Genomic DNA, 15,770 nt, shown 5'->3' with positions numbered 1-15,770 from the left:
TTATAATGATCATTACACAAAAGTGTTAAAGACTGTTTTAAAGGAGATATCATGACACATAAAAATATTTTGTTCGTATCATTTAAAGGAGATATCTTGAAATATGACATTATGAGTCATGTAATTGATTTGAGTTTACGATATCAGTCTAATTTTTGGTAACTGAAGTACAAGAGGTTGTTGGCTCCATTCTATGTCATTTGTTTTCTTGTTTGAATTGTTTCACTCCTTTTTTTTTATATTGGGGCCTTTTATAGCTAACTATACAGAATTGTTTTTCTCATTGTTGAAGGTTGTACAGTGACCTATAGTTGCTTACATCTTCATCAATTGATCTTAAGTGTATAGTTGTCTCACAAAAATTTGATGATTTCAATGTTCAGCTAACTGTAAAATCTAGGACAAAAGTTAAACAAAAATTTTGCTTACATTTTAAACATCATTTATATGTTATTGTGACCAAATCTTAAAGTTGATGTTATCACAACTGCATGGTTAACTACCTTAAGCCTATAGTTTTAAATAGATAGAGGATGCATGTACTATTCAATAAGAGGCATAAAATGTATGGTATAATTACATAATTAGTGAAATCTTACCTGACAGCATGGATAAGATCTCTAGCCTGAAATAAGGTTCCTGATGACACCAGACTGTTTCTGGGGTCAGTCATCCATGCATAATATTTCCTTCTACCACTAAATGTATTCTGGTCCCAAATTGGGGTATCTAAGTCAACTTCAACCATTTCTGGCTTTAATGTAAAATTCTACAATAAACAATATGATCTTGCTGTCAAGATTTAAGCATATTTTCTAAGTGTGTACCTATGATGACTGATGTTATTCAAATAAAAAGTTTGGCACTGAAAAATTTAAATACCTACCGGTAATTTTGTACTGAAATATCTAAGTCTATACAAATATATTCCAAAAAGTAAGTTTGAACTGAAATATTTGAAATAACTAAGTTTGTACAGAAGTCATGGAAGTACAGTTTGTATTCCAAAACTAAAATATTCTTTGAACTGACATACATGACATATTTCATTACAATTTGTATTACATGTACTAGTACTTAGTTGCAATATATTACCATGCTTTCCCAGTGAAATAAAGAATGATAATTTCACTCCTCTGACATCATACAACAATAAGTGTTGTCAAGCTATATATATATATATTAAGACATTAGGTTGCATCAATGCAATGTGTGATTCAGGATGTGTAGTAAAAGATTTAGTTCCTTGCATTTTCTACTTTACTTCCATTAAAAAGCCCATTGTCCAAATGTTGTCAACATAATGAAATTATTAACTTATAATATAATTTAAATATCGAAAAACCAAACAACTATCTGATATTTAATGTGTTATTCACTCGTTGAATAATTTCTATATTTTGATTTTTCAATACCCTTGATTCTGATAGTTGTCTTACTTTTAGAGTGTTTGGTTTTGAGTAAACTTTTATGTCACTTGGCCATATGTTGGGCATAAAATCTACCTTTCTGTACGTTGAGCAAAGCAAGTAATATTCTTATAACTGCTGCAGGTAATTGAGGTTATCATCTTATTTGTCAAATGATAACCTTACTATTAAACCCCTGTTTGGTTTTATAAAACAAAGACTAATTGACCAGGGTTTTCAGGAACAACATGCAAATATTTCAGCATCTCCAAAATTAACATTTTTCCAAAGTGTTTACAAAATGAGTGAACGGGCAGGTTATGTTGATGCTTTAAAAAATAGATCAGATCGATCATCATTATGTAAATTAAGAGTTAGTGCTCATAACCTTGCCATTGAAAGAGGTAGATATTTAAAAGTGCCCAGAGATCAAAGAATTTGTGAAATCTGTAAAAGTGGCGAAATTGAAAATGAACAGCACATGCTGCTACACTGGAGAGGTTACTCCAGTATTAGAGAGACTTTTGTATTAAAAATGTTCAAAATTACAGGAAAAAGTATATCCACATTGTGCGATAAAAATAAAATAAATCTTATACTAAATAATACACCTTATACGGCACTAAAATTATCTTCCTCTTTCGTAACAAATTGTTTAAATGCAAGAAGTAATCTATTGTAATAGATTTTCATTATACCTTTAATCGTTTATTCACATATATGTTATTCACATATATATATATAATTGTTTGTATTTTACTACCATGTATAGCAAATTGTTTATCCATTTGTTCATTACCATTTATTGTAAATGCGTTTGTGCCAATAAAATATTGTCTTGTCTATTGAAAAATGTCAAGCAGTCACAATGACTTTATCAGTTCAAAGTAGAAGAGATCCAGTACGCCCATAAAATGTTTCAATTATGCGTGAGAAAAAGAGTATGTCTGGTAATGGAAATGATAAATCAAGTGTAAAAGTTATTCCTATTATCAAGAATCCGGGTCCGTCCGCCCTGATTCTGGTTCGCCCTAGTTTCTGTTCGCCCTAACACCTGTTCGCCTCGAGTCTGTTCGCCCTGATTTTATTTTTTAGTATAGTGTTGCGTTGTGTGTATATAATTGAATGTGTTGAAGTCAGTCTACAATTTGGCCGAATATTTATGATGTATCATGTTGTTTATAGCTAGCTCAGTGCTACTAGGACTAGGTTATAAGTTTCTGTATATTTCAGGACTACAAGATATTGTGACTTCAAGGTATTGCATTGAGGACTACGTTTGTATCTGTATGTTATTACGTTACTAGGAAATTTAAATTTCTGTGAATTTCAGCACTACATTGTATTTTTAAATGTAAAACAACTGAAGACTAAATTATTTGTATGTAATTGAATATGTTGAAGTTTACATTCACCGAATATTTATTTATGATGACGTATATTCTGTGGTACTGCTATTAGAAAATAAGTTTCTCGGAATTTCAGCACTACATTGTATTTTTAAATGTGAAACAACTGAAGACTAAGTTGTTGTCTTGCTGCTACGAGGATAAGTTTCTGTGAATTCAAAGACTACAAAGTATTTGACATAAAACAACTAAAGCACTATAAGTGAAACAAATACCAAAAACACAGTCACACTGCTGTACATTGATCACTTGTCATCAGTGTTTTTACCCATCCAATGTTATTTTCATTATTAATCCATCAAAGACAATTCATATAACAATCAGTGATATCAGAGATTTCAAATGATACCTTATCAGCAATCAAAATTCAATCAACAGTCATTGACAGTAATTAATATAAAAGTAATTATAAAATAAAGTGTAACAATGCAGCCAAGAATTTTATTTAATTAATATAAATTTGGCAAATATTCTGTATTTAACTTTAAATAGATATACATAAATTTCAATATATATATTTCGTTCGTTAATGTAATATATACATATCATAAATGAATATAGGGGGAACGAACCCAGGGTGAACGGACTATCAGGGCGAACAAATTCAGTGCGAACGAACCTAGGGCGAACATGTAATCAGGGCGAACGATCCCAAGTGTGAACTAAATTATAATTAATTAAGCTTTGACTGTAATATATTTCTAAATAACTAAGAACTCTAGTCCATACTGAAATGTTCTTGATAAACTTGGAAAGTACTATTTGTTTAGCTTTGGAATCTGTAAAGGATCTGATGGGTGGGTTAATAAAGAAGTTTAAGAACTGGTTAAAATTTTAAGTTATCTCCCATGTCACAATTTTTGGAATATTATTCAGAAATTACTCTAAACTGATACAATGGTGTGAGCTTATTTTTCTTTAAAAGGGTGTTTTTATGCATTAAAAGTATGCTCATTCATTATGTCATCACAAAACAATCTGATTAATTACGTTACCTATTTTTTCCACGTTCCAATGATTTTCTGAGATTATTTTCATGTATAGTAAATCTTTTGTGTGAAGTTACATTTAGTTATTTCTTCCTCTTTGAAACCGAGACTCTTACGTCACGCGTAGTTACTCCAAGCCAAAAAGAAAAGGGGTCAAAATATTTGTTCAATCATGGTAAATTAAGATACAATGGCAATCTTTGTAACTAATTAGATTTTGTACAAAAAAATGTAACGACTTATGTTCGTTTAAACTGTGTCAGTGCTCCCATGACCATGTATTTTTTTACTTCTCGGAAAATTGGTCTCAAATTTTAACCAACCGGTGTGCGTACATCATGAAATTTACAGATTCTGTCCAGTTGATTAAAAATCTTGTCCTGTAAGAGACCCCACAAGCCATGATAAAACATAAACTGGCCCCCTGTTGTGTTCACTTATCCTTTATCGCTACACTGACAACAGGTACGGCCATATCAGACCACAGGATTTAATAATTCGGCAAGACTAGTGCATCATGTGCTATATTTATTATGTATTATACTGATAGGAAATCAAACGATAGATAAGCACATTTATAACCCTACTGAAATCTTAAGGGAATGAAAGATACCGGCTCATTTTGTCAAGAACATGATAACACGCTCGCTGGTCATTTATCTGCAGTACTGCATTTCCTTGTGTAGAAAATTGCGAATTAAACATGCTTTTATAGCTACATTGTACAAAAATGTAGCTAAACCTCTCACTTGCATGACATGATTTTCAATTGCAGAATTTAAATATAAAATGTACATCAAACAATAAGGATACTACAGCAGCCTGTTTAGGAGCACAAACACAAATTCCTGATCCAATATTTTGAGCTTAGACATGTACATCATGTACATGTATACATTCTAACTGCTTAATAAAGATCTGATTTTAAATGAGGTACTGAAGAAAATAAAAATCCAACCCCAAACATAACAAGTAGAAAAGGTTAAAAATCAGTCAGGGGACTTACTAAAAATTATTTGAGTAGCAAATTCAATGTTTTGTCACAAATTGGGATTTTGTAGTTTTTTCAAAATTTTAAACAAATAGGTTTAAATAATATCTTTTAATTAGTAAAATTAAAAAATATGAACTTTTTGCTTCTTTTAAGTAGCAAGGTTTATGCCTTTGATGCTATCATTTAGCTGAAAATTCTATTTTAGTTGAAAAAATGCTATAATAATGGCTTTACATAATGAACTGATACTTTCTTCAAAGATTTTTCACAGCAGTGTAATAAAATTCTACTGTTCGCGATAAAAATTTCACTGTTCGGGGGGTGTTGAAATTAGTGGGGGGTTATTAACAGAATGATACTTAAAGAAGTGATTTTTGGGAAGGAAATTGAGGTCTGATACTTAAACAAGTGATTTTTATGTCATTATCCTAGATTCAGTACAAGGTCATCACCTGAAATGACCTGGTCATCCTAGACAACACAGATGTTGGTTCTGATAAGTTTAGAAACATAATTAGTCCCTGGATCATTAGTATTCTATATTTAAAGCTACAATAATATTAAAATCACTTCTTCTAGTGATTAATTTGTACTACAATGTACTTAAATAGATGATCATTAAAGAAAGACAACTCTAGCTTCCAACCTTTATGGAAATAATGTTACTTGAATCAGTGATTTAGAAAATCACTTGTTTAAGTAAGTCCCCTGACTGAAAATATCAATTGTGTCGCTGAATAAACACTTAAATCAGTAAATATCGAAATCACCTTAAACAGTTGCTGATTTTACTTTTTCTAAAGATAAGTGCAGGAATATTGAGAGTCAGTTACCTGTGATTTTAGAATTTTCAACATGTTCAACTGTCCTTGAATGCTCAAAAAAACGCTGACCACAGTCTATTGCCTTTAAGAAGTCTTTACTTTACTAAACCTCAATTCAAAGCATGCTGCACAATTTATACATGATAATTGCATATATTTTTTATAATATAAGGTCTTAAATTAAAAAAAAAGGTACTGATTATAAATATGAAACCTGCAAACCCAAGATCATCACCCATCACACATTGTGTCTCTTCTTTCTATCAAATTTCTGATGAAACAGTTTACCATGTTTACAAGTTACATGTACATTTGTACATTATACATGTACATCATTGGCACTTCAACCTCTCAGTTTTAAAATAAGGGCATTTGGAAGAGAGTGTATGTCAGTATGCTATACCTTGCAACACAGTTTGAGATTCATCACTCATCAATTTCCTGGTACCTGTTTTCTAAATATATGACGTTTTCGTCTCATTTTTTCACAGCTTTCTGAAATTTATTATCAGGGTTTTTGTCAACTTCCTGATGACCAAATACTTGTTTAATATTTGAAACATACATTTACATGTAATGGCCATGTATAACCCCCTTTCTGTGTAACTCCTGTTTGTCTGTCTAGCCCAATAAATTTGTGTCTTTTTTCTTCAAGAACTACAAATATAAGCTTCCAGAAATTTTGTATTTGGCCTCTGTTAAACCATGTGATGAACTTTCAGATCCATCAATCATCAACTTACTGATTACGAATACTCGCATGTATATACATGTATTACATGTATGAAACTTTTGAATTTTTCAAGGGGAATACAGATAAGACTCCAAAATTAAGTTTATAATGATAAAGATTAAAGTGAAATTATTGATTGAATGTTCAGTCTTGATACTGTTGAATATTTTATGAATATTCATTGATGTCAGACAGGAATCAATTAATTTGTGATCACAAAAACAAATGTATTTCTAACAAATAGTTCATCTGAGTATAGAGGAATCCCCCTGTCTGTTTATTTGCATTGCAAAGGCAACCCCTGACTTCTTAGAATTCTAGTTTTTTTCATTGATACATTTGTACATGTACATGTAATTCACATTTTGATTATTAAGTTTAATATTTAGTTTGATTATTTAAAACATTTAATTCCATTTATATTTTACAGGGTCTTTTAGATTTGTTACGTAAAATGAAATCAGGAAATGATAAAGAATTACGGATATTACTTTTAGGACTAGATAATGCTGGGAAAACAACCATATTAAAATCATTAGCATCAGAAGATATAAGTCATATAACACCTACACAGGTATGATTATATATAATATTACTTTGTTGTTACAGACACTACATGTACATTTTTTTTGTACTTAATAAACAATGCTGCAGAATATTTTAAAAGATTCCGATTTTTAAATGAAGACAAAAAATGTATAATTTTTAAATGTTGAAAATACTAAGGAATTCAATCTCAGGCATAGATTACCTTAGCTGAAATTGGCCTCACCTTTTGGAATTTTATATCCTTAATGCTCTTAAAGCTTCAACTTCATACTTGATTTGAGCTTTGAATAACATTTTACGATTGGAGCATCACAGATCGGAAAATGGTTTCAGAAATATTGATATACATTGTATATCTAGATATTAATTTAGTTAAGTGTCAGATGATAAATATTTATGGATAAAAATACATGTACAATTATATAAAGCATGTTATTTTGAAAAGCGAAAAAGTTTCAGTTAAAACTAATACAATGCAATACATTGTTGTCTTAGAGAAAGTTCAAGATATGAACTATGATATTTCTTATTTCAGGGATTTAATATAAAATCAGTTCAGTCACCAGGATTTAAACTAAATGTCTGGGATATTGGAGGACAAAGAAGAATTCGACCATACTGGAAAAATTACTTTGAAAATACCGATTTACTTGTATGTACATGTATATATCTTACTACTGTATTCACAAAGGAACTCCCTAGAGTTTTACATTGTTTTACAATATACGAACAATTCAAGAACATGCTTATCTGTATTTTATTGGATATATGGAAATGATTCATCTTGTGTAAAATATTTTTTTAATAGACAATTTTGTAAGTAATAGAAAAGTGATGTTTAAACAGTAGAAACAGTATTATTGGATCAAAGTTATAAACATAGATTCTACATGTACCACTGGAGAGTGTGAGTCACTGTGTTACAATATATTCCTACTTTTAAGTTAAATTTTCATATGTAAAACAAGGCTTTCTGAGCCTTTTTGAATAATTATAAAATATTTTCTAGAGTGTAGAAGTATTGTATTGCAAGAGATTCAGTCTGTTTAACAACTGATTTTTAAACAGGACAAAAACTTCTTTTTCAAGTATCTGTAAATAGATTTGTTCTACATGAGATATCATTAGACATGATCACCTTTTCCGTGACTTAACACATGGAAATTCAGAGAAAGCATGAAAATTTGAAAATATAATTGAAATTAATTAAAGCAATGAACAACTGATATATATATCAAAGAAACCACACATTGATTGAAAAAATAATTAACAGGTCAGGTAATGTTTAAAGAAGAATAAGAAAAACAGGTTTATTGACTAAAAATGGATTCAACAACAAATATATGCACTTTAAATATGTTTATTGATTTGCTATTATGTTGCCCTTTCTATAAAGGGGTTGAAATAACATACTGGTAGGCTCTAAATAAGTTTATAAATTTAATCCCTGTATCTTTAATGAGTTTATTGATATATTGCAGATATATGTAATAGATAGTGCAGATCAGAAAAGATTTGAAGAAACAAGTTTGGTAAGTATTTCTTTCATTTGGGTTATATCACAGATTACGCGTACCCGTACATCAATTCTAACTGATTTAAAGAAAATATGAGATCATAATTTGAACCTGTACAATGTATGTATTGTATAACAGTCGGAAACCAGGTTGAAATAGAACAAAAGAATCGAAGCTCTCTATTAGAGAAGGCGATAAATGTTTACTGTATTGTTTACTATAGTGACAAATTTTTAAAAAGTTAATAGAAACAAACAAAACTGCAATTTTCTTCTCAATTACGAGGTGTTTTATTTTAAAAACACCATTTGCATAAGTTTTCAATTTATCTAGTACATAGTTAAGCAGAACAATTAGATATCAAGTCGACGACATGGGTATCTTTCAAGTTGGATGACAAAAATGCATAACCTCCGATTTTTTTGAAAAAATTACCACGGACGGAAAAGATATCAATCTATTAGTTCAGTAATTTTCGTGTCTGCCCTTCCATTATGTGACTGAAGAAAAAATTCCAAAAAATAGGTAACAATTGTATCGAAAAGAGAAAATCGAGTGCACCTTTTTATGTTAGGGCGTGTTTGAGTTGAGTATTTTGTCTTGATATCGTTCAAAGTAAGAATATTTCATACATCGTCTCGCTTCAGATTCTATCATTTTTATATATTAAAGCTACAGGTTGACTTTATAACACAAAAAAATAACAGTACTAAAAGATGAAATATATGGGTCAAGTAAAATACCTATCTAATGAGTCAAAAAAACAGGGAAGGTGTGTTCGAATAGCTATTTTTTTACTGAAAGTACTTGACGACAGTCTTACAAGTTGGATGATGAAAATGCATATCTTCGAAAAATTCTAATTTTTTGTGTGTGATAACTAGGGTTTATAGTCTTCAACCACTAAAAAAATCTAGTCTGCCCTTCCACGAAATATTTAATTAGATTTTTTTTAAATGTTTATGATATTTCGAAAATTCCACCTAACAACCGATCAGACAATAGTTTTAAGTTGAATCAATGCAGACAATATCATTAACTGATGCTCATTAGCTAGTTGATACATTTGTCTTTTAAAATATAACTGACATATAAGGATCGTATTGGTGCAATGTGGATAAATTTATCGGTTTCCAAGAGCAAAATTGGTAGCGCGTCATCGCTACAATGGCTTCCATTTTTACGATTCTGAAAATGAACTGGCGTAATGGGGAGATAATTTTGACGAAGTAGGATCCTGACTGATAAGTTTGATAATATATACACAAATTGTTGAGATAGTTTATTTGTTCTTGTTTATGTATGTGTACAGAGAAACATTCACATAGACTTCCTATCCTTGATGCTCTCAAGTAATCTTTCTTCCTCTGCCAATTATTATAAATATGGCCAAAAATACATCAAATATACAAATGTAATATTCCTGACTTGGAACAAATAATTCTTTATGTTGAAAGTGACATTGGACACCAGCAATCAATCCTATTAGTGTTACAATGTAAAATTATACAAATAATAATTAAAGAAACATGATATGAAAATATATATAGTTATAATTATATGTCGATAAATTTAATTTAATTTAACTTAATAAGTTTATGTTTGTAGCCAGTATTTTAGCCCCTTTTCATATCTGATATAATTTCTAGCTGAAAAAATCTTTCAGGAATTAACAGAACTTTTAGAGGAAGATAAGTTGATGGGGGCGCCACTTTTAGTGTTTGCCAACAAACAAGATTTATTATCTGCAGCACCAGCAGATGAAGTAGCTAAAGGTCTGGGGTTAGATGCAATTAGGGATAGAAAATGGCAGATCCAAGCTTGTTCAGCTCTTACAAATGAAGGAGTCAAGGTTTGTATGATTCAGTTATATACCATTCTTAACCATTACCACACGGGGGCTGTAATATTAATGCCATACCCAACTTTGACTTGTGACTTGGATGGAGAGTTGCCTCATCAGCACTCATACCACATCTTCTTATATCTATTTTGTAATGCTGTTTAAAATTGAAAATAATTTTAATTCAATTACCATATTCTGGCTTTTATAGTTCGCACTGGTACATAGTCTGCACCTCCTTCTCCCCATGAAAGGAGTAGGTCCAGTAAGGGTCGATTTTGGCCTCAAATTTCAGATTCATCCAACGAAAGATTTTTGACACCTTTTTTGAACACTTAAGTGTCTATTTCATTTGACTCAATTAGTTTATGTGAAAGATTTTAAGTGATTTAGTCCTTAAAAACACTCCGATTCAAGCTCAAATATGAAAAATATATCAAATATGCCAAAAAATGTCACTTTTCATATGGTTTTTTGTCGAGCCTGCAACTTTTGTTGCAGAAAGCTCGACATAGGGGTAGTGATCCGGCGGCGGCGGTGTTAGCTCACTTCTTAAAAGCTATATATTTTAGAAGGTGGAAGACGTGGATGCTTCATATATTGTATATTGATGCCTCATGTTACGAAGTTTCCGTCAGTCACATGTCCATTGTCCTTGACCTCATTTTCATGGTTCAGTGACCACTTGAAAAAAAGTTCAGATTTTTTGTAATGTTAAATTCTCTCTTACTGTAAGTAAAAGGATAACTATATTTAGTATGTGCGTACCTTGCAAGGTCCTCATGCCCGTCAGACAGTTTTCACTTGACCTCGACCTCATTTCATGGATCAGTGAACAAGGTTAAGTTTTGGTGGTCAAGTCCATATCTCAGATACTATAAGCAATAGGTCTAGTATATTTGGTGTATGGAAGGACTGTAAGGTGTACATGTCCAACTGGCAGGTGTCATCTGACCTTGACCTCATTTTCATGGTTCAGTGGTTATAGTTAAGTTTTTGTGTTTTGGTCTGTTTTTCTCATACTTTATGCAATAGGTTTACTATATTTGTTGTATGGAATGATTGTAAGGTGTACATGTCTAGCGGGCAGATGTCATCTGACCTTGACCTCATTTTCATGGTTCAGTGGTTATAGTTAAGTTTTTGTGTTTTGGTCTGTTTTTCTCATACTTTATGCAATAGGTTTACTATATTTGTTGTATGGAATGATTGTAAGGTGTACATGTCTAGCTTGACCTCATTTTCATGGTTCAGTTGTCAAAGTTAAGTTTTGAGTTTTGGTCTTTTTATCTTATACTATATGTCATAGGTCAACTATATTTGGTGTATGGAAATATTTTATGATCTATATGTCAGTCGTGCAGGTTTTATTTTACCTTGACCTGGTTTTCACGGTTCATTGCTCTGTGTTAAGTTTTTGTGTTTTGGTCTATTTTCATAAACTATAAGCAATAGGTCAACTATATTTGTTGTATGGAAGCATTGTTAGCTGTACATGTCTGCCTGGCATATGGTTCAACTGACCTTGACCTCATTTTCATGGTTTATGTTAAGTTTATGTGACAGTCGTAATAAAGCTTTATATTTAGGAGTATCAACATAATATCAATGATTAGTAAAGAAGGCGAGACATTTCAGTGTGTGCACTCTTGTGTCAGAAATGAAAGTGGCCGCATCCGTGTTAATCTTCAACCTTTATATATTATCATCAAACACAACTTAAATTTCAATATTAAGAATGAACACAAATGCGACCACTTTCATTTTAGACGGAAACCGTCTAAAATTTAACTAAATGCTAAAATTGTGAAGATTTCAGTAATTTAGCATGACTAAATTATGCTAGTACCCGATATATGTGCATTGTATTGTCAAAAATATCCCATATTTATGCAGCAGAAGCATTCTACTTTCCAATAAATAACTAAAGTTTACATTTTAACAGTTTTATAAAACTGCTTTATTTTGGGGCCAAAAGGGGGTTTTACTGGACCTACTCCTTTCAGGTAAAAAAACTTTTTGTAACTGTTAGAAAAGGTTTAATGAAACTCTGGTAATGTCAAATCGTGTGGCCATTTGCGGTATTTTCTTGGAAAAACCTGTTTTACATCATCAAACAAAAGCTGAAACTGCTTGTAAAGGATTCTAGAATACTTCACGATAGTTAAAATAAGTCTAAATCACACAAAAAACAATTTAGAAACTTCTGTATGTTTCAACCGGAAGTTTGAAAAGCATGTGTAAAAGAAGAAAACAACGGTGAGAGTCGAAATCACTATAATACGACTTTAAAAAGTAAAACAGTTGAGTCTGTTCCATCCCTATGTAAAACAGTGTTTAATATCTACTATATCAATGTTTGAAGGGTCTTAAGCTAATACAAAACATATTAATCAGTATGAAACACCAAAACGGAACGAATAATAACCGACAAAGTTTTGTAGTTTACACATCGTAAGCTGGTTTACGGTTGTCTTTTTTACTTTTTTCGTACCGTTTCATTCAAGCATGTACCAGTTTATTTTGAGCAATGCATAGAAAAGAAACTATAAATTTGTACTGAAACATTTCTTTTTTTAATTTATAAGTATTAATTTGATATTGAATAACTTAATATAGATTAGGTAAAATTATTAGTTTGAAAAATTATAAGAGCGCCCTCTACAATATCAATAACAAACATGGCGGAACATAAACAAACCTAGCTATATTGAATTTTCTCTCTCTTGTTTTTTTTTATTGTACTCTATAGGAGGCATCCCTCTCTGGAAGGTCAATTTTGTTGGAGAATAAAACTACGGACTATACAAGCCTTTTAACGGTAAACAAAAATTCATCATCACATTATTAATGTTCAGGACAAAAATAAATTTAAGTTTTTTATCAATTCTGCAAAGTGTGTACTATTTATACTTTCAGGAAGGATTAGACTGGATTGCAAAAACATGTAAGAAGAAATGACGAGAATGATGGTGTAGTATTGTGATAAATTCTGAAAATCCAACATGGAAGGCGTCAACATTTACAAAATCTCTTTGATGGTGACAGGAACAACATCTTTATTTATTATCATTGTATAAGAACTTAGTATGCAATTAATACTCTTCTGTACAAGTTTTCCTCTACAATATTATAGCTTTTTAACAAGAAACAATAAACAATGTTCATTTCTATGTTAAGTGAACAAGTAGTTTTAATTCTTGGCAGTTGTTCCTTTTGAATTTTTAAGAAGATTATTACAATTTTTTTTTTATGTGAACTTGATTATAACAACTTATCCATGATAAGAATATGTATTGTTTTTCTCATCAGCATGATTTAACTTTTTGTAATTGTAAAGAATACATATTATTAATATTTAAAGCCAGTTTGTTATATATACATATATATGTATTTTTTTTCACATAAATTCCCATCAAGTTTATATGTGCTCTCTCTCTTTACTCGTCAAGTTTAATTGTTTATTTTCCTCTGCCTTATAGACCTGTCAAGAAAAGTAAATTTTTCATACTAATACTGGTATGGGCCATCACATTATTGTTATTTATCAACCTACCATAAATGAGTCATTCCTCTTGCTTCCTAAGTTGCCTTTTTACATATTAGATATTTTAAATGCCTTGGTTGTGCTCAAATATGATGTTGTCTTTTCACCTGCAAAAGATGGGGAGATGAAGTTGTTTCCTCATCTCTACCAACACACACTTTTCAGAACTAAACTTAAGTTGATGAAAAAGTTAAAATTTGAGAATATCTACTTAATAATACCGATGTTTACCACTCCCACCTCCCTGTTAATTGATGATAACAGGGGCATGTAGTGTTACTAAGTTGTTGTCTTGGGTTGTTTTTTTATGATTTGATATTCAGCCGACATGTATGATTGTGATTGTCCTTGCTTCATAACGTAAAAGATAAATTTACATTATTAATTTATCAAACTAAATTATTTGAATTACTTCCCCTTTCAACCAAAGATTTAAAATTTTTGAATCCGTCTTTAAAAATTTTTAGAAAACTAGAAATGAGTTGGGACTACAAAATAACCAGTTCTTTTTCTTCCTTTTCATAAACAGGTTTGATTTACTAATTTTTTTATTTTAATCTTACATGCTAACTGTCTTGGAGACAAAATCAAGATACGGGGTACATGATTTTTTTACTTATAACACATTTACACATGCATGTATGTTTTTGACTGCATGCATTTAAGAAAGCACATATCAGATAGCATTCCGTCCATTTTTGGGAAATAAATATGTGAATAACTTTTTAGAATAATAATATCATACTCATATTCATCTTAAAATTGTCATTAAAAGCCTGATAAATGATTTCATGATAGATAATTTATAGTTTAAATATAAGTATCTGGTTAAATTTGGTGCACATAAAGTGATTGGGATCAAATTTAATGAATGAATTAGATGATTTTCATCAATGCACGGCAACAAAATTGATTCTTTAAATCTTGTTATATTTTCCTAAATCTAAAAAAATATCACCACTTTATAACACCATTATAAAATGCACAGTAATTTTCAGAACTCTAGAAGGAGCATACTTTTAGGTCTCTTAGAAAAACACTATGGTAAAGTATTTTCTCTCAAAAATGTTATTAACTTAAGTTGTAAATAATTATTATTTATCATTTGTTGCATTATGTTAACATTTAACACAGCATTATAATTTGTAACATGTAGTTTAATTTTCTTCTTCAATTCATGATTAATATAAGATATATGGTAATGGGAAAAAATCATATCTTTCAAAACAGGTTTATCTTAAGGTTTAAATATTTGAAAGTGACCTTATATATATAGCTAAATTTATGTTAATTACCTATTAATAGGAAAAATAGTATGTGCAACATTCTTGCTTGAACTTTTCTCTGATTGCTTTTAATTAATTAAAAGGAACAACTTTTATATGTTAAACCATTATTTTTTTTTATGCACATAATTTGAAATGATGGTTGCTATTGTTATTGTTTATTGCGTATTCAAGTAATTTAAGGTTGTGAAATCTCCATATTTCTGAATGTTCACATTTGCTTTACCATTGTATGTATCAATTTCTTAGAAACAAAGAATTTGTCTTCTTAATTCTTTAAATGACGGGTGTAGTTAACAGTAGTTACTTCATTTTAGTTTTATTCTATGATGTCATATAAAATCAAGCTAATCAGAAATACTCTCAAGTTTTTGAAACATTTTTGCAAAAATTAAAATGGTTTTTTCTGTCTGTTCACCAGTGAATTTTACATTAGATATAGGGAACTAACTGAGTTTAGAACATTTAAAATAGCTTATACTTAAACCAAAGTAAAACATCTTTACTTTGATAAATTTGTAATGTTTTTTGTGAAGGAAGCTTGTATAAGATCTGTATTTAGGAATTGTGTAGTGTTGTAAGTGTTCCGTCCAAAGTTTTTGTACATCACTTTATATGTGAAGATCTGTGTCAAAATCATGTATCACTGAAAATTAAAATCCATTTTGTA

General features: G+C 30.3%; 2 protein-coding genes across 2 annotated transcripts in view; one reads left to right on the top strand and one right to left on the bottom strand.

The window, feature by feature from the left end:
- LOC143063140 (sideroflexin-2-like) overlaps nt 1-3,917 on the bottom strand; it is a 19,805-nt gene extending 15,888 nt beyond the window's left edge. Inside the window, exons 1-2 of the mRNA XM_076235120.1 lie at nt 3,814-3,917; nt 600-769 (exon numbers count right to left, since the gene is read on the bottom strand). Of these exons, the coding sequence (XP_076091235.1) occupies nt 600-748 (149 nt within the window). The 5' untranslated portion in view covers nt 749-769; nt 3,814-3,917. The remainder of the gene's footprint in view (nt 1-599; nt 770-3,813) is intronic.
- Nucleotides 3,878-15,770, top strand: LOC143063141 (ADP-ribosylation factor-like protein 3). The gene is made up of 6 exons (XM_076235121.1): nt 3,878-3,982; nt 6,789-6,932; nt 7,443-7,559; nt 8,389-8,439; nt 10,091-10,276; nt 13,187-15,770. The coding sequence occupies exons 1-6, from the start codon at nt 3,980-3,982 to the stop codon at nt 13,226-13,228; spliced, it is 543 nt and encodes a 180-aa protein (XP_076091236.1). The 5' UTR covers nt 3,878-3,979; the 3' UTR covers nt 13,229-15,770.

This window comes from Mytilus galloprovincialis, chromosome 2 (assembly GCF_965363235.1).
Source record: "Mytilus galloprovincialis chromosome 2, xbMytGall1.hap1.1, whole genome shotgun sequence".
Taxonomy (NCBI): Eukaryota; Metazoa; Mollusca; class Bivalvia; order Mytilida; family Mytilidae; genus Mytilus; species Mytilus galloprovincialis.
Note: the sequence above shows the minus strand (reverse complement) of the source record. Positions and strands in the feature narration are given on the sequence as shown.

Excerpts from the sequence above, each read along its gene's own strand:
- LOC143063141 (XM_076235121.1), top strand. Across the intron at positions 6,933-7,442 it reads GTCATATAACACCTACACAG|GGATTTAATATAAAATCAGT; the intron begins GTATGATTATAT and ends TTCTTATTTCAG. Across the intron at positions 7,560-8,388 it reads TTGAAAATACCGATTTACTT|ATATATGTAATAGATAGTGC; the intron begins GTATGTACATGT and ends GATATATTGCAG.